Source organism: Haliotis rubra, unplaced genomic scaffold (genome assembly GCF_003918875.1).
Source record: "Haliotis rubra isolate DU_JTF1 unplaced genomic scaffold, ASM391887v1 Scf6, whole genome shotgun sequence".
Classification (NCBI taxonomy): domain Eukaryota; kingdom Metazoa; phylum Mollusca; class Gastropoda; order Lepetellida; family Haliotidae; genus Haliotis; species Haliotis rubra.
The window spans coordinates 5,165,773-5,191,747 of NW_025767301.1; the positions used below are offsets into that span (position 1 = coordinate 5,165,773).

A 25,975-nucleotide genomic window follows, 5' to 3' on the forward strand; every position below is an offset into this window, starting at 1 on the left:
TCCTGTCGCTTCTAATGCGACCTGCAAAGAAACTGCTCCCCCGTCCTTCTACCGGCCAAAACAACGCATGTTTCATAAATCGTGTCGTCATCTGTCTTACGGTTGAGAAATTGCTGTCACACTCTCTCAATGAATGACACTTCTAATTATCTTCAAATTGCCTGCAGTTGCAAAAACGTTGGAATGGAAGCTGGTCTAAAGTAGTGATTCTTCCTCCTGCTTCGTATCGCAAACCGCCGTTCAACATGGAATCTTAACATGCATATCGGCTGCAGCAAACCGATTTTCTCACAGTCAACGTCTTTCAATAAAAGCGAAAAAAACAACAGTTGTCATAAGCAGAAGAAATATATAATGAAACGGACTCCATTGCACGATTCCAACAGTATCACAGGCATAATTATGAATCAGTATGAAATAGTGATGGTATCAGGTGTTCGTGAGCCGGTAAGCATAATCTCCCCACCGGTGGCACTCATCATAAACACATGCAAGTGCAAGTCAGTTGCTATTCTGAGTGTGCGTGAATGAGTTTATTTTACGCCGCTTTTAGCAACATTCCAGCAATATCACTGCGGGGACACCAGAAATTGGCTTTACAAATTGAACCAATGTGGGGAATAAAACCCGGGTCTTCGGTGTTACGAGCGAACGCGTTAACCACAAGGCTACCCCATCGCCCCTAGTTGCTATTCTGAAAAACAAGGGAAAATGTTCAAATCAAACACGAGAAGTGCATCAAACATTAACTGCCACAGATGCTTCAAAATTGTACACGTCCTCCACGGCTTTTGAAATACTTGTTGAAATCTTTGCTAAAGTCTTGAATGTTGTAACCCCGATCATATCAATACAGTAAAATGTCGCTGAAGTAAGGAAACTGCACGTCTTTGTATGTTCAGTTGCATTTATTTGAAAAACGAAAACAGTGATAAATAGTAGAACACATCTGAAGAACTATAATTCAAGATGGAGGTGAGGTGAATGAAGTTAAACATCGCATTCAAGATTACTGCACTTTTTCAGAGGCCTGCATACATACACGTGTGTGTGCCTGCTTGTGTTATAGGTAACTATATCGATGTAGAGTGTTTACCGAAAAATAGTGACTCCGATCAATCCTGTCCTTACCCTCTCCCCAAAGAAAGGCATGTTTTAACCACGTCTTGTATCACGCAAAAATGAGATCGGACCACCGACCTTCCGCTCTCTTGGCGGACGTTCTATCCACTACACCGCATGGTGGCTTTCGCTAAACCTTCTTCCTTTGTGAAAACATGTTCACTGCTGTACTTGCCATCGCTGCGTTTATAGTTAAGAGCTGTTATGAATAATTCTGATGATATTTCACATATAATGCCCCAGAAATGGGTGTCGCAAGTCTCAACTTCACAACTGAAGAAATAAATAATCCTGATGTTTCATACGACGCAATTTAGATTTTTTGCATCTTCGAGCAGTTATGCATTGCGATGGCGACACAGTAACCATAACATACGCATGTTGCAACTCAAACTTCCCAGTGTCGTTTTTGTTTTGCTTTCTTTAAATTTGTCAACACGGCCCCGCGTGTTAACCACCAATGACAGGAAGTTCCTGAAAACAACAGCGAACAGATCGGGTGTGAAGAATTCTTTCACTGACGAAATGACTACAATCTCCGGAATGCAATGGAACACGCTCTCGAAAAAGCGCCTCTTTGGACATCGGACTTCTCCAGTGTCGTTTGTATTACTTTGAAAGCAGTCAGAAAGGGTGGCTGGTTTGGCACGGTTGATTTTGTATTACTTAAAGATCAGTTGCGGATATTTTTGAATGACTGGTTTATGGTTTACATGTCCTGTAATACTAAAATGCAACTATCACTCAGTGGTGCGGGCGAATCCGCGTAATGTTGGTTGCACACAGAGTCAGCTGTCTAACCCACTCAGCCGCAGTGTGGTTTGGTTTTGGTTTAAGGCTGAATTCAACATTACTTGTTATAGCATAATGCTGGAGAGATGACCCAGATGATTCCACACACTTTAACTTCCATTGGTTCCATTTCTTACTGTGATCATCCGATTTGTTTCAAGGATGCACACTGAAATATTCCAGCAATATGGCGGCAGCCTATAAACAATCCAGAACCAGTATTTGGTATTGTGAACAATGATAAAATCAGTTAATCAAGTCACGAGGCCCATAGCTACCTTCTCTGAGGACCAGCCCAGGTTGCTGGTATCAGTTGGAACCGGGAAATGCACTGATTCTGATGAAGTATATTTGGTCATGTACTCTACAATCTAAAGCCATGCATAATGAATTATGACAACTGTCACAACACCCATAAAAACAAACACTGATGCAAGTGTAAAAATAGTTTAATCATATCTACAAATCATGAAGAGATATGACTGAAGATAACATCTCACTGTTATGGGTGGAGTCATCTTGATGGCTGTACGATTGTGTCTTCAGTTAATCCTGACAAAAATTGTACATCAAGTCCTAATGGTTGATCATTTACACCTGTTACTGACACTGAATATTGTATGAAAGAAAAAAGCCAAATTACATTTGGACATAAAATAATATGAATCAACAACTCCTACCTATCACCGTGTAACCCACAGGTTTATATTCATGAGTGAAAATAATATAATGTTTTAGTTTAAAGTCCAGAGAATCAAACACATGACAACATTGTGTGCTGATATTGGTAACTTAAAAAAAATACATACAAGCACATGAAGCTTTATCAAGCAAGATGTTTAGTTTCAGATATATAAAATCAAGACCCTTTTTCATTTAAATACTTATGATTTAATTGCTGTTTCTTAATGCAGAGTTCATTTGCACTGTCTATTCTTCACCTTTGCCGAATTTGAGGACGTCACAAACCTCCAAACACAGAACATATTTCGTAACAGCAATCACCAACAGACTAACAACTAAAGGATCAATGATGAAACCTGTGTTAACACTTGTCGTCACACAGCTCAGCAACACGATACCCCTGGGTGAGAACGGTTAGCTGTTGTCACAGCTTTCTGCATGGTATGCCAGGGTATGCTTCCTGAAGATCACAACAAGACAACTCTCAGCCAGGCAGAACACAGAATCACACAGTCTTAGTCAACTCGTGCCAACATTTCATGATTAGTTAACAGTGTGACCACATATCCACTTGATACTATACCAAGTTTTCGTAATGTAACCAAAAATGTAACAAATACATGCAAGTTCCTATCATTGAATTTACATAACAGAGGAACAAGCAACATAATCATAAATAACATTTGTCTCTTTTAAAATAACCGAATCATCACATGAACACGCATCATTTCATGTTGCTGAATACATCAATATTGAAAATAGGAGGTGTAAAGGTAGTTGTCATGATAATAGCAGTATCTTGCATTCCACAATATTATCTTACAGTCTGATACAATTCATTCACTGTCACACATAGCTTTGCTATAACTCAACCCAAGTCTCTTTATGTAAGAAAAACCTCTGGAATGACCTCTTAAATGTAAGTTCTACTACAGGGCATAAATTAACATGTAACATCAACAGGACATTTGATATTAAGATAAAAATAACGTAAGTATATCACCCCCTCCCCTTTCATGAAATACGACTGGTCCTCATAAAGGGCCAAAACTCAATGGTCTGGTGTCATTTACAAGTCAGAGACTTGGGTGACATGAATCAAATGTCCTTCAAATGCAAGATGGCCAAAGATTAGCCCCACTAGGATATATCATATTTAAAAAAACCTAAACATTATGCCAATAGGCAACTGTTGATATCTATGCCTCTCTCAGAGGAAAGCTTACAATTTTAACACATGAAGAAAATCTGTCACAAATCACATATTTTCCAAAGTATATTTATTTAACACTGTCCACTGGTATATTTGATGTTCTCCATGTGTGAGAGAATGAATACCCTTTGTTAGGCCACATCTCTGGTCCACATATCCATATCATATTCATATACTTTTCAGTTTTGACCATTGACATTTTAGGTTCATGTGTCAAACATATTCAATTTATCTTCACAGAGTATTAATTTCAAAACCATAATGAAAAAGATGTTTCCACATTTGCCAAGTTCTGTGAAGGATAATCAGATTGATGAAAACCATTCTCATATAACTGCTATATTCATAAAAGAGTCTGTGGATCATATGTGATATAACCTTACACGTCATTTCTCCTGGGAAATACAACATGTGACTGACCACACAACTTGCTCACACAGAAATTATCACACAGGTGCGGCACATCTGACTGAAAACAACTGTCGCACAAAACCTCCTCTCAATACGGAATGATCAGGGCAAACATCAACGAGCAATGCCATGACCTTCACTTCAGACATTGGCCAACACATTTTTAGGAGTTTCAAAACACACCCTGATCAAGTGATGTTGGACAAGATCCTGACGGTGGGGTAGCCTAGTGGTTAAAGCATTTGCCCATCAAGCCGCAGACTCGGGTTTGATTTCCGACATGGGTACAATGTGTGAAACCCATTTCTGGTGTCCCCCGCCTTGATATTGCTGGAATATTGCTCAAAGTGGCGTAAAACTAAACTTACTCACTCACGACTGACTGAATCACAAATACACATTCATCTCCCAGTCCAAGAAATGTGCACTGGAACTGAAAACTAATACACTCCTCCACCACATTACATATCATAGTTCTGGTACCACAATTATATTCAGGACACGGCAACACTCAGCATGCCACAAGTCTTCCTGGATGATCTGGACTGACATCTTGCACTTGATTCAATGCAGGTATGTGTCAGTATGCACGCTTTCACTGTTGCCTATATTCTATTCTTTTTCAGCTGACATTAATTCTTAAGTTTCCGATATACTTCACAAACATTTACACATATATTGGACAACCTTCACTTCTCAATATCTTGGACAAAAGAGATTCTCTTGGTACCAAAGTTCCTTTGTTCTTGCACACAATGTTCTTTCACTGATTCATTTAATATGAAAACAGCTTCTATCTACAATGATTGTAGCCTATATATGTACAATCAGATGAAAAACCTTGAAAAAGTCATGAAACTATACTGTCAATAGTTTAGGACATACAAATTTGCATATTTTTTTATGAACCGGTAAAGATGAGTAAAGGCAGCTGTTTTCTCAACATGATTGCAGAGTTCTACAATGTAGAATCAACACTGACCACCACGAACATCTTCAACTCATATAGAAACAAAGAACATATGCTTTCACATTGACATACAAGTCCTTTTCTAAATACATTTCATATTTGTGATACCAACTCATTCACATCTGCATAGGAAAATGGACAGTTCCTGTCTTGAGTAGAAAGAAATAATATTTCATTGGAAACAATCCTCCTTTCGCATGCTTATGCAATACTTTCATTTTCCATTATGATCATCAAACACTTCATTCACTGGTCCTCCCATAGATGTGTGCATGATTCTATTTGTTTTTCTCCAGAAGCTTACAAGCAGTCATAGTCTTAACAGATCCCATTCTGTGACTAGTCATCTGCATGATAGGCCTTCAAATACCTTTATTTCAATTTGTTGCCAACACTTGCCAAAATGTTTAATTGGCATTCTGGAAGTTGGCAGGTTAAAAATGAAGCTACACCTTTATGGATGACTTTTTTCACTCCTATTTGACCTTAAGCTTGGTAACAGTGTAAGACTCGACACCAAAACGTTGCTCTATGCAATAAACAAGTTGTCACCCATAAAGTTGTTGGCTTAAATACAACTAGTCCTGATGGCCATACACTCAGATCATGGCCATATTAGGATGGACTAGATAGAACGTAAATGGTTTCAAGGTAACAGTACTGCTGAATTAAAACTTCTATGAACATGACAATAATATTGGTGCATATTTTACAGGTTCCAGTTCTGATGACCTTTATCATCGACTATTGTCAATACCAGACTGGACGAATAGCATTTGTCAAATGCTGTAAGGGATCAGCTGTAATGATTTTAAATGTCAACAATGCTCATTACCAGATTGGCCAACAGCAACTGTCAATTACTATGGAGGACTAGTTCTGTTGAATGTACAAGATTACACTGGACATCACCAAAGTAGCTTAATATCATTTGCCCATGGCTATAGTGTATCAGCTGCGATGGGTTTTACACTAGCTATGGACATTGATTAGGTTCAGGATATGTCTAGTTAAAATGTTCCAGTGTGTATGAACACAGATTCTGTAAGATCACCTCTTCCTCATTCAAAGGTACCAGTCCTGATGGCTGTCCTTAGCAACTACTGCCACTATAAAGTCCGTTCCTAGGCTATATTTGAAGTCAATGAACTACACACAGCAATGGCCACACAGTACATTTGAGAAGCCAAATGGAACATAAAGTCTTTTTTCTTCAGACCAAGATGGACATAATGCACAGACTGGTCTATACATAAACTAATTTGTATCTTTCCTCTTCCAACAGACTTGTGTGTCTTCAAGTAGTATCCCCGTTTATTCCTTGACTAAAACAACCAGAGGTACCCCACAGCAATGTCATGGAGAAACCTATTAAAAATGACTGTTTACGCAAAGCATCTGTTTTTATGGTGTGGCTGTCAAACTGTGGGTGTGCTTCTCCCTGACGTTGGCAGAGACCCAGCTGCTCGAGGAGAACCAGTTGACCCTGAAAATATCATTCTAACAATCACATTTGACACTTTAGACAGTCGTTTCAATTGGTTCCATTAAAATCATAAATTCCATTCCTAAATATCAGCCAGATAACACAACAAATTTGATAGGGGCTGAATTTGACAGTGCAGTTATTACATTTTCTACATCCATTTTGTCACTATGCCATACAATACACTGACATTTCCTGAAAAACATTAACTTTAATACAATGAAAATATCACTTGCTGTGATGATGAAAGAACTCAAACCAACAGCCTGCTGTAAGTGATTATATTGTTCTCCAAGGGGTTCTATGAAAATAACAAAGATCAGTGAATCACATGGGTTGGTGACACAGGCTTGTTTAGCAAACCTCCAGAACCTTCAAGACAGGCAAATAATGCGGAGGTTGACATATATGTCCTCAGTTTAGGCCCCATCTGTGTGTATCTGTGGTATACTGTGTAGTGTTTATGAACAGTGCGTTCTAGCAACAGCTGTAGATCAGGCAATGGTGCTCTGTGTTGCTGTTTATTGGCATACACAGGAGAGGCCATGTCTACACTTGGCTGGACTTTATGATGATGGAATATGCACGTCAGTACTGCTGGTGTTATCTGGTACAAGATCACGTGTGAAAGATTCCGCAATACAATAGCGGACTGAAAAGATTCTCATTTGTTTTTGTGTGTACTTACATGACTGAGGAGGACTGTTGGCATTCGTGCTTCTATCAATGTAACACTAACATTTATCTCCTTGTCTAGATTAACCCCTTCCAACCTTAACTAAGGTGTTCTTCAACAAGTTGCATCAGTCTGCATATTCAATTAACGTATGGTAGGTAGTGATTGAATGAGTTTAGTTTTACGCCACTTTTAGCAATATTCCAGCAATATCATGGCGGGAGACAGCAGAAATGGGCTTCACACATTGTACCCATGTGGGGAATGGAACCCGGGTCCTCGGCGTGATGAGGGAACGCCTTAACCACTAGGTTACCCCACCAACCCGTACGGTAGGTACAGACTTAGATGTGGGCTTGAACAGACTCCAATTCTATCTTCATCAAATATTTCATTCTTTTCCTTTTAACTTGTCTTGAAATATCTTTGTTTGAAATAACATTTTGTTTGTCATTCATGTTTAGGAATTTATACTAATGACTTTTTACATTTTTACAGTATGTTTTGGGGTTTGTACAGCGTGCTCAAACAAGTTACTCAGCATATGTACAGAGTGAATTGGTTTGTTGTTTAACAAATCTGAACCATACAATCCAGTGACTGATATTGTGAGGAACGTCCTCGCTCCCATGGTACAAGGCCTGACAACCCGATCCAATTTTGATCCAAATGTTGCATTTTACAACCAACACAGGTAGGTGGGCAGTGATTCTATTCACAGAATACCAATTGGGGATTTATAAACAAATCAGCACTAATTCAGTAACAACAGAAACTTTGAGCAACAAAAGAATGGTGAAATTCTTATCCAGGAATCCATAAAATGCCACGTAAGGGTTTTCTTCACCATTCTTAGTGAAACCTGTTCCACTTACCAATGTTTGAAACATTGTACCCCAGCGCTGCATAGGCTGCAGTCATCCCTGCTTGAGCCCCTGCAATCTCGGCTGCACTTAGTGCTTTCTTTGTGCCTCTCCCCCTGGGCCGCCGACCGACACCAGATCCCCGGGGCCGGCCCCTGCCACGCCCCCTCTTGCTTGGTGGAGTCGGTGTTGAGGCAACTGGAATCAGCACCAGGTGACAAATTTAGCATCACAGACATTGAGCAAAGTCGTTAATTCCATGCACATCTTGTCCTGATTCAGGAAATCTCATGTGGGGCAGAAGGGACAAAGGAAGCATTTTGTGTCAATACAGACTTGAAAGGAAATGTGCGAATTATTAAAGTGTTTAGAAAGACATAATTTAATAGTGTAATTTGTTGAAATAACATAGATCAAGGCTCACAAAGGCCCATTTAGTAGTAACACATGGGAGGGTCACTTAACCTTTACAGCAACATATATTTAAGTTCATTCCTATCTGAGATACAAAATGCAGCTGTTTTAATAAATACATAATCGTCAATTTCAAGGAAGGCAAAAGAAGTTACATGTAATAATATCTCTTTGAAATAAATGACAAAATGGTGACATTCCCTAGGTCCAAGATGCTGCAGGTCAAAGATGGTAAAACGTATCAGAAAAGATGTAATACTAACTAAAGAAGGGCACATATTTGTTTAGTGAATCTGGAATTCGAACCAACTACCAGCTGATCCTAGTACAAAAGGGACATAACCCAGCACCGGTAGTTACAGTAGGGATGTTATATCTAAACCTTTTGGTGTGGTGATTTATTTGATGACATGACTACCAGTCATTGCACGGGCATTTTGAACCACTAAAACCACTTGTCTTACAAGTAGGATTACCTGGTGGGTATGATATGTGTGCATCGTCAACTATGACCAGTCCTCCATCGTTGCTGCTGTCTTCATGTGTGGCAGCAAACAGAGCTTCACTTCCCACTGACATCTGCAGGAGAGTAGGAACATAACATTACTTGTGGACTGCACCAAAGAAGTGGGGAGACAACCTGTCTAGGTTGTAGGAATACACTCAAGACACAACTTATGAGCGAGTGAGTTTAGTTTTACACCGCTTTTAGCAATATCCCAGCAATATCATGGCTGGGAACACTAGAAATGGGCTTCACACATTGTACCCATGTGGGGAATCGAACCCAGGTCTTTGGTGTCACAAGCAAACGCTTTAACCACTAGGCTACCCCACCGCCCCCACAACTTATGAACTTTCTGGAATTGTGGAATATCTTTCCTGTTACAGACTAGTTGTGTCTACAATGAACCTTAATGTTGGAACTTATCTGAAACATATACAGCCTTCCTGTTGCTAGGGTTCAGTTGGGAGGCCTAGTGGTTAAAGCATTTGCTCTTCATGACGAAGACCCGGGTTTGATTCCTCACATGGGTACAATGTGTGATCACCGCAGTGATTTTGCTGGAATATTGTTGTTGGACAACTGGGACCATCAATACATGCTGGCTAGTAAGATTATGTATCCACTATATCACCACATGCCTAGGGATAATTACAACAACCATAAGTTTTTGTGGAACTTGGAGGAATACACGTCAGATCGTCCTCAGGTCATGACTTCTTCCATTGCAAATTCTTTACCCACTAAATTTGTATGACCACTAGATATAAATAAAAGATACCACTTAGGTGATGAGTATGTAACAAATGAAAAGTTACACATCCATATCATTTTCTTTCCCCCTATATTCAGATAAGGTTTCATACTTTCCAAGCAAAACATCTGCCACCATACTGCTGTAAACAGTACCCGTGAGAAGGTTTTGTATCTAGGTCTTGATCCCCTGAGCAGCTATTCCCAGTATGTAGATAGAAGAAGACACGGTAAACAATAACACTCAAGCATAGAGGCTGGTGATAAATTGTGGAATACAGCTGTCAACAGGAGACATCTTCATCAGGTTACACACTACACTGATACCTACATTGTTAGGTTGCACTCCATTGATCTAAGGAGGAGTTGATAGGCAACTATGCTACAAAGGTACTCTCATCTTGCTGGGGAATGTCATATATTTGGAAGATCTTGAAAGAAATTTGATCTCATAACCGACTCTTACACTACTATGAAAGGCCAATTATTTGAGTTACAAGGATCAAAGACCTAACCAATGGGGGGATATGAAAGGTTTTTAAAAAGCAGAAATAAATAAATTGTGAGGTACCAAAACAGCAGTTTACTAATTAACATTAATATTTAATTGGCAATGTCAATGAATATCTTTAACATATTTACTACTTTTTATTTTTTGGTCACATAAAAGATGCCTGAAATGACTGGTGTCTGCATAATCACTCAATGTACACCGTTGACATAATTGAAAACATTGGGTGCAATGTTTTATGAGATATCACGTTTATATAAGTTTGAAAATCGTCTGGTAATCTCCCAATGTAGGCTGTCACCAAATTTGAAACATTGGGTACAACAGTTCATGAGATATCGCATTAACAAAAGTTTGAAAAGTGGTCAAAGTGTCGCGGTAACCTTCAAAATAAGGTCAAGGTCACCCAAATCGACTGGTGTCTGGGTAATCCCCCAATGTAGGCTGTCACAAAATTGAAGACATTGGGTACAACAGTTCATGAGATATCACGTTAACAACAGTTTGAAAAGTGGTCAAAGTGTCATGGTGACCTTGGAGATATGGTCAAGGTCACCCAAATGAATTGGTGTCTGTGTAATCCCATAATGTAGGCTGTCACCAAATTTGAAGAAATTGGATAAAACAGTGCATGAGATATCATGTTAACAAGTGTTCAAAGTGTCATGGTAACCTTGAAGATAAGGTCAAGGTTACCCAAATCGACTGGTGTCTGGGTAATCCCCCAATGTAGGCTGTCACCAAATTTAAAGACATTGGGTACAACAGTTCATGAGATATCGCCTCAACAAGAATCGGGACGTACGGACAGACGCCGCTGAATACATAGTCCCCAGTTCTGGCGGGGGACAATAATCAGTTGATTTCCTCTCTCATCCTTAATCTGTCTGTAAGAATACCAAGGAGACCTAACACAACCGCCTGGTTTTGTCATCTGATCAATTTTCTGAAACTTTAATATCGGACCGGTGCCGGAGAGATTAAAGTTTTTAAAAAGAGACTTTAAAACTAAATGGGTGTGGTTGTCTAAAGAAGGGCAAAACTAATTTCCAACATTTTTTCAAATGTGTTATATTTCTATGAGGCAAATTATTTCAGAGTAGAATGCAAGACGATCAGTTGCTCTTGAAAAGATTGATAACGCTATTATGTAACAACAGGGTATGACACTGAATCAGTTGTAAAATGAGTTCAAACAATTTAAATGGGATTTAATTAAAACCTGTACATAGGCATCATCCCCTTATTCACAGCTGCATATACGTCTGTTGAGAGTGAAACTTAAACTTCACATATTTTCTCGAGAAATACCAAGAGTGCCGAGGCATTGTCTACAACTCAGACCCTGCTCGAAGTTCATGTAGATAAAGTGTGCTATTGTCTCACTCTTAATATGACAACACATGCTCTATCTACAATCCTAGACATCACCCGACATTTCCTTCCTCTTTCAACAACCAAGGGTAAGTCTCGATGGATAAATCATGGCAGTTCCACAGAAGGCTCAGATAAGTTACTACACTATCAGCACAGCAGCGACAACATTTTTGTCATCGCTGATTTTAAAGTGTCGGGTTGCTCCAGGCATTTCTTTTGCACTTAAACATTTTTACTGGCATCTTTGAAACATTTAGACTTTTTAAAAGTATCTCAAATGTAATCAGCAAGATTCTTAACATTCTGTAGATAGCTTAATGACATTAGAACAGGAGATAGATATTTCATTTCTTAGACCTATTTTCACAGTAATTTCATACAGATGCTGTTTCAAGGAAAAACTTTTTCACTTGATTTATAATTCGACCTGGAGTGAGTGAGTGAGTTTGATTTTACGCCGCTATTAGCAATATTCCAGCAACATCACGGCGGAGGACACCAGAAATGGGCTTCACACATTTTACCCATGTGGGGAATTGAACCCGGGCCTTCGGCGTGACGAGCAAACGCTTTACCCACTAGGCTACCCCAACGCCCCCTAATTCGAAATGGAACACTTCTAGTCCTAAGGACAGTAAATGAATTCCACATCATCGAATACAGCTTAGTAAGAAAAACATGGCCTATTTTATCTCCTTCCTATATTCACAGGCATGCTGAACAACCATTTTCTCAAATCCTTTCCATAAATGATCTGGTTAGTTAACTTCTTAAGCCCAATTCTTAACACACTGGCTATGATCAAAGTTAAGAATTCTTAGGGCTACGATCGTTTCAAGAATACAGCCACTGGTCAGTTATCATTGTTGATGTTCATTTGACTTTCTTGAACAAATGTTTTTAATCACAGGTCCAAAGGGAATTTCTTAGATTGTTTGAAACATTCCTCTCTGTTCCTCTGAGGAACAGGGCCCCGTTTCACAAAGCTATCGTTGTGCTACGACTGTCTTAAGTGTATGTTACAGTATAGGAGTTACGACAGTCGTAGTGCTAAGATCGCTTTGTGAAATGGGGCCCAGGTCAGTGAGGTAGCCTGTGGTTAAAACGTTGTGGTCGTCATTTCAAAGACCCGGGTTTGATACCCTGCACTGGTACATTGTGTGAAGCCAATTTCAGGTGTCATGCTGGAATACTGTTAAAGTGGCATAAAACTATATGCATTCACTCACTAACCTCTCAGGAACAATCCGCAGAACTCGTAGGTATCTAATAAGGATTGAAATACATTTGCAACAACAGGCTCAACAACAAAGTGCGATTCTTACAACCACTATAGGTTTCTTGGATACAAATCTATGCTATAATTCCTATGGAAACAGAACTTACTCACTTAGGGTTTTCACAGTTCCATACCATAAATAACATTTCCAATTGTCATATATACCATCACAGGTTAAATAAGATGAAACAAAAGAAAGCCTTCTTCGTATGCAGCTGGAGCGTAACAAAAAGCACTGAACTGAACAGCTGTTCCCTAAACCACATACTTCCTGAACTTTCTAGTTTCATATTCTTATGAGCAAACAAGCTTTCAAATGTTGAAGACAATGTGCATTTAGAAGGCAGCAGGTCGGGATGACATTGAATGTCATGGCTGACAAATTACTATCTTACTGATTTTTATCATAATAATTAGACTGTCAATGACATCTGGAGTATGAAATGGATATAGATCTAGGGCTGGGCGATAACGACAGTTGTTAGCGGAAACACCACTTACCACACTTTGTGGACTAGTTGGAACTGACACTGAGTCCACACTTGCAACAGACTCTGTATCTGGTGCAGGGATTGTCAGATTTGAATCATCTAACTTGGACCTTTTTCCTTCTCGTTTCTGGAAAACACAACATTCTCATCAGCTCATTTAATCTAAGCCTTAAAATGTGTTGCAGTTATTTACTCGTCAGACTAATCTGTTTTTCTATTCATGGTTTATGAATCCAATGTCTCCCAAAAAACCAAAATGAGTAAAGAGAGAAGGAACCAAGAGAGAGAAGCCATGTTTGGTTTTCATCCAGCCGACCAAAAATATGTAAAATGTTTTAAAAAAAATCTTCACTTACTGTTGAAGCTATGTATTTTTTAAAACATAATACAATCTTAAACATTTCAAAACATACAATTATGACAAGCCCCCCCACACACACACACACACACTTTTATCTAGAACCAAATTCACAAACTGAGGAAATACTCAGTATAAAAAGAGTTATTTGAAATTGAATTTACTGGTTGGGCCAATCTGTTTTATGACTCCCAAAATAGGAAATGAGTTAAAAGAGAAGTAAAAAGAGAGAGAAGCCATGTTTGTTTTATCATCCAGATGACCAGAAATAAGTAAAAGTTTAAAAAGATCACCAAATATTTCACCAAAAGGGCGATCTTCAGTGCATAGTGCTCACTGATCTTACTCACCTTGTATTCTCGTTTTCGTTTCCTGTCGTCCTTGTTCTGACTGTCTCTCCCTCTTCTCTCTTCTTGCCGTGATCGTACTGCAAAGAAATTGCAACTTCATTAGCTCTCTGAAGTCACTAGATTGTTAGAACTCAATCATTGAGACCATGCATAATTTAGATGCAAAATTATATCAATGATTTAGTTATGAAAAAGTGTTCAGTACATGCTCTTATCTCCCTTTCATTTATTCAAGAAAACCAAACCAATGCAATGATTTGATCCAAGTTGTATTACTTACATTTCTTTTCCATCTCATCATCATCAATGAGCAGGGACACAACCTCCTTGGGTTTGAGTGTGTCAGGCCGGAAATTGCCTCCCTGAATAACCATTCTCTGGATCTGCAAACAAATACACATTTGATCCAGCTTTATCATACAGAAGCCATTCTGTTTCATATTAAATAACCGAACTGTCAGCATTACAGACCTTTCAGCATTATGTACACTGATCATTACCTGAACTAAACTGTCATCAGCATTACTTGAACTAAACTGTCATAAGCATTACTTGAACTAAACTGTCATCAGCATTACTTACACTGAACTGTCATCAACATTACTTACACTGAACTGTCATCAGATTTAATTACACTGAACTGTCATCAGATTTACTTACACTGAACTGTCATCAACATTACTTACACTGAACTGTCATCAACATTACTTGAACTAAACTGTCAACATTACTTGAACTAAACTATAACAGCACTACTTGAACTAAACTGTCATCAGCATTACTCGAACTAAACTATAACAGCACTACTAACACTAAACTACCATCAGCATTACTTAGACTGAACTGTCAACATTACTTACACTAAACTGTCATCAACATTACTTACACTGAACTGTCATCAGATTTACTTACACTGAACTGTCATCAACATTACTTACACTGAACTGTCATCAGCATTACTTACACTGAACTGTCATCAGCATTACTTACATTGAACTGTCATCAACATTACTTACACTGAACTGTCATCAGATTTACTTACACTGAACTGTCATCAGATTTACTTACACTGAACTGTCATCAGACTTACTAACACTGAACTGTCATCAACATTACTTACACTGAACTGTCATCAACATTACTTAAACTGAACTGTCATCAACATTACTTACACTGAACTGTCATCAACATTACTTACACTGAACTGTCATCAACATTACTTACACTGAACTGTCATCAGATTTACTTACACTGAACTGTCATCAGATTCACTTACACTGAACTGTCATCAACATTACTTACACTGAACTGTCATCAGATTTAATTACACTGAACTGTTAATTGCTTACACTGAACTGTCATTACTTACACATTACTTACACTGAAACTGTCATCAACATTGCTTACACTGAACTGTGTCATCAGCATTACTTTGAACTTACACTGAACTGTCATCAGCATTACTTACACTGAACTGTCATCAGCATTACACTGAACTGTCATCAACATTATTACTTACACTGAACTGTCATCAACATTACTTACTGAACTGAACTGTCATCATCACATTACTTACACTGAACTGTCATCAACATTACTTACATTACTTACTGAACTGTCATCATTACTTACACTGAACTGTCATCAGCATTACTTACACTGAACTGTCATCAGCATTACTTACACTGAACTGTCATCAGATTTACTTACACTGAACTGTCATCAACATTACTTACACTGAACTGTCATCAACATTACTTACACTGAACTGTCATCAGATTTACTTACACTGAACTGTCATCAACATTACTTACACTGAACTGTCATCAACATTACTTACACTGAACTGTCATCAGATTTACTTACACTGAACTGTCATCAACATTACTTATTACTTACACTGAACTGTCATCAGATTTAATTACACTGAAATTACACTGAACTGTCATCAACATTCACATTACTTACACTGAACTGTCATCAACATTACTTACACTGAACTGTCATCAGATTTAATTACAATGAACTGTCATCAGCATTACTTACACTGAACTGTCATCAACATTACTTACACTGAACTGTCATCAACATTACTTACACTGAACTGTCATCAACATTTACTTACACTGAACTGTCATCAACATTACTTACACTGAACTGTCATCAACATTACTTACACTGAACTGTCATCAGATTTACTTACACTGAACTGTCATCAACATTACTTACACTGAACTGTCATCAACATTACTTACACTGAACTGTCATCAACATTACTTACACTGAACTGTCATCAACATTACTTACACTGAACTGTCATCAACATTACTTACACTGAACTGTCATCAACATTACTTACACTGAACTGTCATCAGCATTACACTGAACTGTCATCAACATTACTTACACTGAACTGTCATCAACATTACTTACACTGAACTGTCATCAGATTTACTTACACTGAACTGTCATCAACATTACACACTGAACTGTCATCAACATTACTTACACTGAACTGTCATCAACATTACTTACACTGAACACTGAACTGTCAACTGAACTGTCATCAACATTACTTACACTGAACACTGAACTCTGAACTGTCATCAACATTCTTACACTGAACTGTCATCAACATTACTTGAACACTGAACTGTCATCATCAGCATTACTTACACTGAACTGTCATCAACATTACTTACACTGAACTGTCATCAACATTACTTACACTACACTGAACTGTCATCAACATTACTTACACTGAACTGTCATCATCAACATTACTTACACTGAACTGTCATCAACATTACTTACACTGAACTGTCATCAACATTACTTACACTGAACTGTCATCAGATTTAATTACAATGAACTGTCATCAACATTACTTACACTGAACTGTCATCAACATTACTTACACTGAACTGTCATCAGCATTACTTACACTGAACTGTCATCAGATTTACTTACACTGAACTGTCATCAGCATTACTTACACTGAACTGTCATCAACATTACTTACACTGAACTGTCATCAACATTACTTGAACTAAACTGTCATCAGCATTACTCGAACTAAACTATAACAGCACTACTTGAACTAAACTGTCATCAGCATTACTACTTACATGTTCTGAGTGATAGTGATATAAATACTTGACACATCTCTCAAGAGCAGATGACATTTAGGACTGGGGTATTAATTCACTGGTGTGAAATAAGTTGACTTGATATCAAACCACACTCAAGAAGAGTAGTTTTGAATCGGTTACCTCGCTTTTCTCCTTGGCTCTCTGTAGAATCCTCTCTTCAATAGTCCCTTTACAGATGAGCCTGTACACAGTGACCTGCTTGGTCTGACCCAGACGATGGGCTCGATCCATAGCCTGTTGATCTACAGTTGGGTTCCAGTCACTGTCATAGAATATCACCTGCAATAACATCGTCAGTGAGTCAGCAATGAATATTCAAATGAAAAGCCTCAGTACAAGAGCAACATCAAGTTACAACAATGTACTGTCCACCTTGATGTCTGTAATGTGATCAGTTGCACACTGACCACTAAATCAATTTAAACTTTAGCCGTGATTTACGAGACTAATCCTTGCTGAATTCTTTTAAATAGCTCAGTGGGTAATAGTCCATGTCATGATTAAGATCTTTCTTCAAAGACACTCAAAGGCAAGTTATAGTTATAGGATATGTTTACTGCTTATTAACATATACAACTCGAAGAGCAGTGTTACTGCAAGAGTGAGTGAATTTGATTTGAACAGCATTTCAGAGGTAACATGTCAGCCTGATAGTGGAGGAGAATCTGTGATGTCTGATGCATATAATTATTATTGATAAATGATAAAGTTTGCAAAAATGCAATCATGTCTTGCCCCCAGAAAAATTTCATTTTGTACAATGATCCGTAAATTATAGGAACGATGCAATGTTAAATTCTAACCTGATATAAGCAGATAAAAAGTATGCTATCCAAACATGGAGAGGAAAGATTCAGGAAGTTTTGTTTGTTTACACAAAACGCTGCAATTCCTAAATATTACTAGACAATGGCTTGAAGCATGGACAATGATCTAATCAAATGACACACAATCAATCTGGTTATACACACTTGAGATCATTCAAGCAAGCAATGCAACAAATGTGTATCACATTAAATAGATATTCCATGAAAACATTCTCAAAGTAACTATGTGGAACTATCAGTGCATAAATTGACTTTATGACATGATCGCTTAGAGTTCAAAATTAAGAAGAATCATGAGGTCTTGTACAGGTACTATCAAACAAAGCACTACAGTCTAAGGGGAATAACTCCATCTGGACTGATGAAGCCATGTTAGAACTCAAGACCATATCCCTTCACAAGAAATGCAATGTTAACTTACAGTATCAGCAGCAGTGAGGTTGATTCCCAGCCCGCCAGCTCTTGTACTCAGAAGGAAAACAAAGATGTCAGATCGATTCTGGAAGTCAGCTACCATGTCACGCCTCTCTGAGATCTTTGATGATCCATCCAAACGCATGTAGGTGTGCTTACGGTACCACATGTACTCCTAAAACAAAACAACACTCTAGTAACGTGAAACTTTCGTTCCTGCTTCTCTGCAATTAAATGTAATGACAATTTGCTTCAACCACAACACACCATCCGTAAAATGTTTTTTTGTTTAAAGCCACACTTGGGATCATTCGTGGTCTGTAAATTAGAGTATGGACCTGACAATAGCGTAACTGGCATCTTGAGCATCAATCTACACAATTGTGAAACAATGACAGCCACCAGCAAGCTCTGCAAGTTTAACGACCTGATCATATTCGTTAACTCTAACAACAATCAAGTCACCTCTACAGGGGTGGAAATAACTTTAAAATTGCTAGTGTACTCTGGTACAGTGGCACAAGTAAAATCACTTGCCCTGATAATGTTTCCATTATACTGGCCGATTTTCTTGTTGATTTTTTAAAATAAACAACATAATTTATATTGGAAAGTCAACTGGACACCGGTACAGTGTGATATACAAAGCTTGCCCGACAGAAAAAGACACTGGACTCGGGCGTTGGGCAATGGGTTATTTCACCCCTGCTCTAATGGAGCCTTGCTGAAGACAAAATCTAACCCGGACCTTCAAGGGTGAAAACTTGTGAACATATCACTCAGTTGAAAATACTGAAGTTCAGAATTGCAATTAACACTATATATTGTTTACACTGAAAATTAGTCATTTATCTCTTAACTAATGAATTTATATAAGTTTTCTCAAATTCTATGGTCCCAGTATATTCAGTTAAACAGACTTCCAATAAATTAATATTTGACATAACCTTCCTTTTCACTTTGTAAACCAAAGTAAGCAGACCTGAACGTAAAATTTAATCACAACAAGTGTTTGTCACTAACATGGCAATGTCCCTGCCACTGAAGAAGAATGAAATATAACATATTTACTAGTTTGTATCTTTTGGTCACGAATATTACCTTTTGTGTGATGTTGTTTTTAGTCATGGTAAATTCTCTGAATCTTCTAATATTTCAAGAATATAGTAGATTTGAATGTACAGATGCATATGCACATATCCACTGTCAGTATCAGTGTGTAGTAGGGTTGTGACGGGTCCAAGTTTTACCCTACCCTACCCTGATACCCGTTCCTGACATAAAATTTGTCAGAAATGGCAACATATTCTTCAGCTCAGAGGCTAAAATGTCTGCGTATCTTTACCATGTTATTAAATTCAAAACAGGTGACTTTACATTATGTCTAAATCTTCAAAGACAATACAACCTTTTACTCATGAAAGATCATAATTGGTCTGGGTATTGCGACATGTGATATTTTGAAAAGTGTCATGTGACCTTGAAAATAAGGTCAAGGTCAGCCTGAAAAGATTATTGTCTGCGTAAACCCCCAATGAAGACTGTCAACATAACTGAAGACATTGGGTGCAAGGTTTTAAGGGATATCGCGTTTATGTAAGTTTGAAAAGTGGTCAAAGTGTCCACCAGTCGATTTGGGTGACCTTGACTTTATTTTCAAGATCACCCAAATCTACTGGTGTCTGTAATCCCCCAATGTAGGCTGTCACCAAATTTGAAGACATTGGGTGCATGAGATATTGCATTAACAAGAGTTAGAAAAGTGGTCAAAGTGTCATGGTGACCTTGAAATAAGATCAAGGTCAACCTGTGATCACCATACAACTGCCCGATGTGTCTAGTGTAATCCCAAATATGTAGCTGTACCGATGTCCAGTTGACTTCCCAATGTTAATTATGTTGCTTTTTAACCAAATCAACAAGAAGACATTATAGTGGTACAATATTATACTGCCATGAGTACATAGCAATTTTAAGTTCTTTCCACCCCTGCCATATGTAGGTTAACAAATCTGAAGACATTGGGTACAATATTATACTCCACATACGATACAGACATATATACGGACGCTGCTGAATACATAGTCCCCCGTTTAATACATAGTCCCCCGTTTAATACATAGTCCCCCGTTTCGTGTCGCGGCGGAGTATAATAAATCCCATATGCTTAAGGCACATGTTTTCCCTTTGAAGGACCTGTCGTATCACTCATGGATGTGTCAATCTAGTACTTAATCAAGGCAGGTGTTAATGTTGGATGCATCTACAGATAGAAAAAGAACAAAACAGAAATGATCTGACATGACTTTGGCCTCAACTTGCTGTGGATGATAAATGAACAACATTTTTTTATTCTGGAGGAGAGGGAAAGAAGCCTGGGAATTTTGTTTCAGATAATGATTTTTTATTATTTTAATTTACTTTTTTTCAGTTAAAACATCAAGACATAATGTTTCAAAAAATCCTAAACACATATTTTGGCATTTGTTTTATGTTTACCCCCAGAACATCCAGCCTGAGTACTGCCATTTAGCTGGAATATTGATTGGTGAGTGCAGCGTTAAACAACAAACAAACAAATGCAGCCTGAGTAGCAACAGTAGCTCCACCCTCGAGCATTTTAAAGAACTGCTTATTTAATTTTTTTTACCAAATTCAAATAGTCAGTCTCTGTGTCCAAATGTGTAGTAAATTGCATTAACTTCCTTCTTCATGCATCAAGACATGTAAAAAGAATATATATATTAAAAGTAAAGTTTCTTTCTTTCTGTACGAATAATAACACAGGCAGCAATATTTTTTTTAATCTGTAAGGGTTTGATTTAATTTTTCTAAAAATAAGAAAAATATGTTTAAATCTGAAAGAAATCATTTTGTCACGTTTGGCATCTGGTCGAAGCCAGCTGAGCCCCATTTCTCCTAATAATTTCCTATTTCCTGTCCTGAAAAAACTCATCAGCTGCCTCTGAAAATTCACACTTAGACTCAACATTGCCCAGCTGGCATCTCTTCCTCATTACAGATTTATGAAAAATTCAGAAAAATGGGAGCAGGTACTTTAATTCCAAACAAATGATTTGTCTAAGGAGTAAAGAGATGCAAAATCTATTTAATACAGAAAATATAAATAATGTATTCTGATGTGAAGGCTGGAATTTTGACGTTTAATGTTACATTCGCCAGATGTAATTAACGAGAATAAGTAGAGAACACAAGAAAATAACATTCTCCAATTATATTTAACTTTGAAACTCAATCTTCCATTTTTGATGAGGTTATGTCCTACTTGCCGATACTTCCAATAGACTTTGAAACCTGAGGAAACAGTCCTAGAAGTGTGTGTGCAAACGCCAGAGAAATAAACCAATTTCCGTCAATTGATCTATCGCCAGTCTCACACCCACCAAGCCCCAAGGGCTCCACCTGGTGGTGAATGTCACAATACAGGTCAGAGCCAGGTGATTACTTGGACAGGGGCCTAGGGGGTGGGGGTCACCATGGGGTAGCCATGTGACCCCTTGGGTATCCTAGGGTGTGTTTACCTGGTCCCTGCCCCCAACACTGCAGCCACCCACCTGTAGAACACCTGGCCTGCATGATGAAGGGCAGGTGTAGACTGAGGGTGTGTACACATTGATAAACATCATGACATGGATTAAGTAAGCAAAACAACAATTTTACAGGATGACTTGATGATTTGAAGGAATGCCATATTTATCTGGACTAGATATTTAAATGGATGATCAAATGAAAGCCAATAAGATTCAAGATAAAAATCTAGATACTTCCGTGAAGGGCTTGAAAATCTACCAACATTATCATTTCAATATAGTCATATACAGAGTTTGATATTAAGTATGACATTCAAAGAGTCCTTGTCCAATCTCTACAGTTACAAGTCATGGAGATAAAAGGTCCCTAGATTTAAATACCAGTGAAACCTTCAAGGACAGTAGAACTCTGCATATATTATTGGAACCATCAAGAATCAAGAAGATGGTGCATATTTCTACATTTAATACAGATTTGATCAAGTTCAAATGCCCTGTATTATATTGAATAAATGCATCCATCTGTCAAGACCTGAAATTACTTTCTCATAAAATTAATTGATTTGATTATAAGCGAAATATTCTTCATCTGTTTTTTCCTGCAAATTATCATTTTACTTCGGCACTACCTGAAGGGCAGCCAAAAATTGGAAAGGAAAAATTAAATAATAGAACGACAATTCAATTTGTCAAAATGTTGTCATGCTTGGACAGGGCAAACAAATACTTATAAAACGCCAAAAGCCAAACATGGAATGAAATTTGCCCAATTAAACTCGTGTTACTGACAAGGACAGATGGCATGACTCTTGAAGAACACTGTAAATATGAGAAAAAGATTAATAGAGTCTGTGCCTGACAATCCCAAAACCCAATCAGGCTTAAGAGGGCACAGTGACCCACAGATCCGGGTGTTTTTTACAGGAATTCTAATGAACTTGGACCAATGAGTCACGGACACTGGGGTATTAATCTTCATGACATGTCGGCCTGACCTGCAGTAAGTTCTATAATTGCCTGATTCATCCATAAATGTTGGTATCACTCCCAGTTGACAATCTAGGCTCATTATAGCAACTTAGACAGACTGATTCTGAAGCTAGGCTTATCAAACATTCATTCTGAAATTTCAAGATAACGGTTTTATTGAGCTTGGTTTATTAATCATTCAAAGAGAAATTAAAGACGCATTTTCATTGTAATAAATGAAACCATAATAAGGACATCTACGTTAATAACTAAACTAGGATACACATTAACTGTTATATATCTCATAAAATGTATTAATATCTGAACTGATTTAGTGCATTTAATTCTCTGAGATATTCATGACTATATGTATTGGTGGACACAATGATTGAAGTAAACCCATCAGCCTATTTTCCAAAAATGTAAAAAATGTCAAAGGAGAACTAATAAGTAGGAATGCTGGATGTGTTTTAAACTTTCCTTTCCTACTTTCAAAATGATTACCGGTACATGACATGATGATTTTAAACAGAGTAATTGTGTAGGTGTTGTTTACATTAGACATGTTTTCCATCAGGTAGAAAGACCTTACTCTGTGTGATCAACAACCCTCATTTCTGAGGGCACATGCAGCCAGTGAGGACAGTGTGACTGTGGGCATCCACCAGCTGCCTGACCATGCTGTCATTATCATCAATACCAGGGGGACAATGTGTAATCAGACAACACAGTTGCTGTCAATTGAGTAATCACTCTCAACAGGAATCGATGACACGCCCAGGTCACTGTGACCTCCAGAGCAAAGGAAAAACGGGAAATATAAATAACATTAATGAATTCAGAAGGAACAGTGAAGACAGAAATCTTAAACTTCACAACCTATGATTATCTTTATGAAAATGGCCATCTAACAAATATGATTTCACTTGCTACACTCATCTTGTCAAATCCAAAAGGTTGGCTCGAGTTGCTGACATTATTGGACATTTGAAATTTTATGAAACCGTTGGAACTCTGCCTAGCTCCAAATCTGTTATACAATAAAGTCAGTAAACATAGAAGACTTTTCTTGTCTAAAACACCAATTCTTCAACAATCTGCCATGTGTCCTTGTTATTATCTTCTTAACTTAAATGAATAAGGTTTAATTTAACTACCAAAATGGTAACCTGTCATCTGCCAAAATTATGCTTGTTGCAGTGTTAAAACGCAAGTCAGTCCTTGATAAAATTAACCACATCTTTGTTCCTTGATTACAGTGCCTTTAAAGTATTTAATTACCATAATTATAGCTATGTTAAATGAGACTAGTTTGTGAACAAAATGTGCCTTTGACAGTGCCAGAAATGACTGACATACACCTGAATATATACTGAATCAAAGATGCTATCTCACATGCAATACTTCACTGCTTCATGGTTTTAACAATTGCACATGAAAATGCAAGAGGTGATAATTCAGTTTAGAAAAGGGTACTGCTGAGAGGTATTGTCTTATTGAGTGAGCGAGTGAGTTAGTTTACACTCTTAGCAATATTCCATCAATATCACAGTGGGGGACACCAGAAATAAGTTTAAGAGACAGTGAAGCCATCTGGAGTTGAGAGCAGGGCAGAGACAGCTTGCTTGTCAGTGAGAAGAAACTGTGTTCTGGAGAGATAAACAGTAACAAAACAAAGATAAACCCATTTGTAGTCTGACACATACATTCAGCCTTGCGCTGTGTTTGACTTTCTGCATAAAATAAAACATGTCATACAGCAATGCTAGGGTCACCGAGTCACAAAAAACCCTTTGACCTTTGTGGTCACCACCTGACGTGTTTCTATGACCTGTGCTGTGATTTCTGTTGCACTGAAAGCCCTTCCTGTTGAGGAAGTCCCAATAATGATGGGTTTACAGGGCCTTATTACATGGCTAACTACCCGCTTCCAGTGGCTGGTAACCCAACCAGGGTCTTAGTGGCCGCAATGGGCTGGGCCTTCACCAGTGAGAGATAGGCTGACAAAAGGCCTATTGGTGTGATAGACAGTGAGTGTCCCGGGATGACTGTAAGGGCAGACACACAGCAATATTACACCCAGCATGTTCCTCCCTCACATCTACACATGCTGCCACCATAGACTGCTGCTCCGTCTCTTCTTTTCATGTCAAGCGGAAATCAGTATTTTCCATTTACATCTATTGTTTGTGGCTATCTGGTGATCTTGAAGCCTGTCATATCTCATTCCATCTGAACTCGATGAGATGGAGCTTGTCAAATTCATATTGAAAGTCACTACGGAATGATAACCAGGGTCAGGGAATGGATTTTCAGTTTTCCCTTTGACAGAGGCTGGCAGTTTAATTCCTTCCCTTACAAATCACTGAACCCCTGATGCAGTTAATTGTAAGATCACTTTCTACTTTCTCTATTTAGACAGCTCGTCTCATGAGACTGTCCTAACTCGCAACAGTGAAAGATGTGACTGATTCCAGTGTCATTAGAACTCACTGCCAATCACGATACAGATACAATGTATCCTAATATGATGTACTCCTAAATACATTGCAGAGTCTCAACAGAGCAATTATTGCAAAACATGGTGTCAGTACAAAGGAACAATACAATATAATACCTATTGTAACACAAGGACACAAAAATGAAAATTTAAAATAAATTAGATCATTGATTGATTTAAGAATGTTTAGTGACATACATTGGAAAGAAAAGAAAACCAGATAATGATTTTGTTACTGATAAATCATCAGTGCTGTAAGCCAGTAAGTGTTGTGTCTTTTCCATACAGGTGTTTGCAGGAATGTTTT

At 38.0% G+C, this 25,975-nt stretch overlaps 1 protein-coding gene across 1 annotated transcript in view; it reads right to left on the reverse strand.

Moving 5' to 3' along the window:
• Positions 1-2,347: 2,347 nt before the first annotated feature.
• Positions 2,348-25,975, reverse strand: part of LOC124255381 (chromatin-remodeling ATPase INO80-like) — a 70,474-nt gene continuing 46,846 nt past the window's right edge. The window contains exons 30-37 of the mRNA XM_046689276.1: positions 18,656-18,823; positions 17,528-17,686; positions 14,536-14,638; positions 14,256-14,332; positions 13,558-13,674; positions 9,108-9,210; positions 8,230-8,415; positions 2,348-6,678 (exon numbers count right to left, since the gene is read on the reverse strand). Coding sequence (XP_046545232.1) covers positions 6,611-6,678; positions 8,230-8,415; positions 9,108-9,210; positions 13,558-13,674; positions 14,256-14,332; positions 14,536-14,638; positions 17,528-17,686; positions 18,656-18,823 — 981 coding nt within the window. The 3' untranslated portion in view covers positions 2,348-6,610. The remainder of the gene's footprint in view (positions 6,679-8,229; positions 8,416-9,107; positions 9,211-13,557; positions 13,675-14,255; positions 14,333-14,535; positions 14,639-17,527; positions 17,687-18,655; positions 18,824-25,975) is intronic.